Raw genomic sequence first — 1,151 nt, 5'->3', positions numbered from 1 at the left:
CACTGCAATGTCACGCCCATCAAGCTAAAATTAAAATCACAAAGAGAAAATGTCTGGTCCAGGTAAGTGCTTATAACGATCTGTTTCATGGGTCGTTAATCCTTGAATAGGTGGTTATCCTGTTCAAAAGACTCCTGGAAGTGGTAAGTTGCTTGGAAAATGCTACCTCTTCTTACTAAAACACCTTCCACCCAGCTTATCCTCAGCAACAGGGATATCCACAGCAACAACCCTCCGCACATCAACAAGAGCAACCGCCAGCCTATCAGCCTCAAGGCTATCCTCAGCAGCAACCCCAGGGGTATCCACAGCAAAACCCAGCCTATCCTCAACAGATGGGATATCCTCAGCAGCAACATCCACCATTTCAACCACCTGTGAGTTCCATATTTTGCGTGATTGTATACAGTCTTTCAACTTGTTTTTATGAGAATATTGGGTGGTATGTTATTACGAATTGTGTGGCTCGTAGTATCCTGAGTCATGGGATAAGAGGGCCTATATGCTGAGGCGGTATATTAAGCTATTATACAGGAAACGATAATTTTGCCTAAAACAATGTGGTGATGACCCATTTTAAAGTGAGAAAGTGTTAATGTCAAAAGAACTGCATGTTTACAATCAGCTATAGATAGCACAGGCTGCACAGTAGTATAGGTAGCACAATAGAGCTTCTTTAATATGTTTGGTTTTTATACAATGCATATGCCCTTTTGGCTCCATAACTTTTTGGTTTTGAAAGAAAAGCACAAAAAGCTTAATATATGTATACTAAGCAAATGTCTTATGCTTCTTGCAAGATTGCACTGTAGAGACCATCCTTTACTGGCCTGCTTCTGCATAGTCATTGCCAAGGTATGATGAATGCTGTTTCAATGCTACCAAAATTAAGAGGTGTAAATTCACCATTACTTTCCTTTTGGGACACCACTTATATTGATTCAGTTCTTAAGTTTACCTATTCCATTGTCTTTGGTCACGGGAAATGTTTTGAGTCTAATTTTAAGTTTGATTTATATTGCAATAGGTTATCACTTTAAGTGTCTGCAACTCTGCGTGATTTACAATGTAGTCCTGACATTACATTGAGAATGAAGTTGAGTTTGATTCAACTCTAGTGTAAAGCATGTGTCAAAAGGTCAAATGATTGA

General features: G+C 39.1%; 1 protein-coding gene across 1 annotated transcript; it reads left to right on the top strand.

The window, feature by feature from the left end:
• Window position 1: 1 nt before the first annotated feature.
• LOC109593471 (annexin A7) lies at window positions 2–1,141 on the top strand. The gene is made up of 3 exons (XM_020008537.1): window positions 2–62; window positions 111–143; window positions 196–1,141. Exons 1-3 carry the CDS (start codon window positions 50–52, stop codon window positions 507–509), a joined length of 360 nt encoding a protein of 119 aa, XP_019864096.1. The 5' UTR covers window positions 2–49; the 3' UTR covers window positions 510–1,141.
• Window positions 1,142–1,151: the final 10 nt, after the last annotated feature.

This window comes from Amphimedon queenslandica, unplaced genomic scaffold, assembly GCF_000090795.2.
Source record: "Amphimedon queenslandica unplaced genomic scaffold, v1.1 AMPQUscaffold_1362_Cont26626, whole genome shotgun sequence".
In the NCBI taxonomy this organism is placed as follows: Eukaryota; Metazoa; Porifera; class Demospongiae; order Haplosclerida; family Niphatidae; genus Amphimedon; species Amphimedon queenslandica.
The sequence above is the reverse complement of the archived record's forward strand: the minus strand, read 5'-3'. Positions and strand labels throughout refer to the sequence as shown.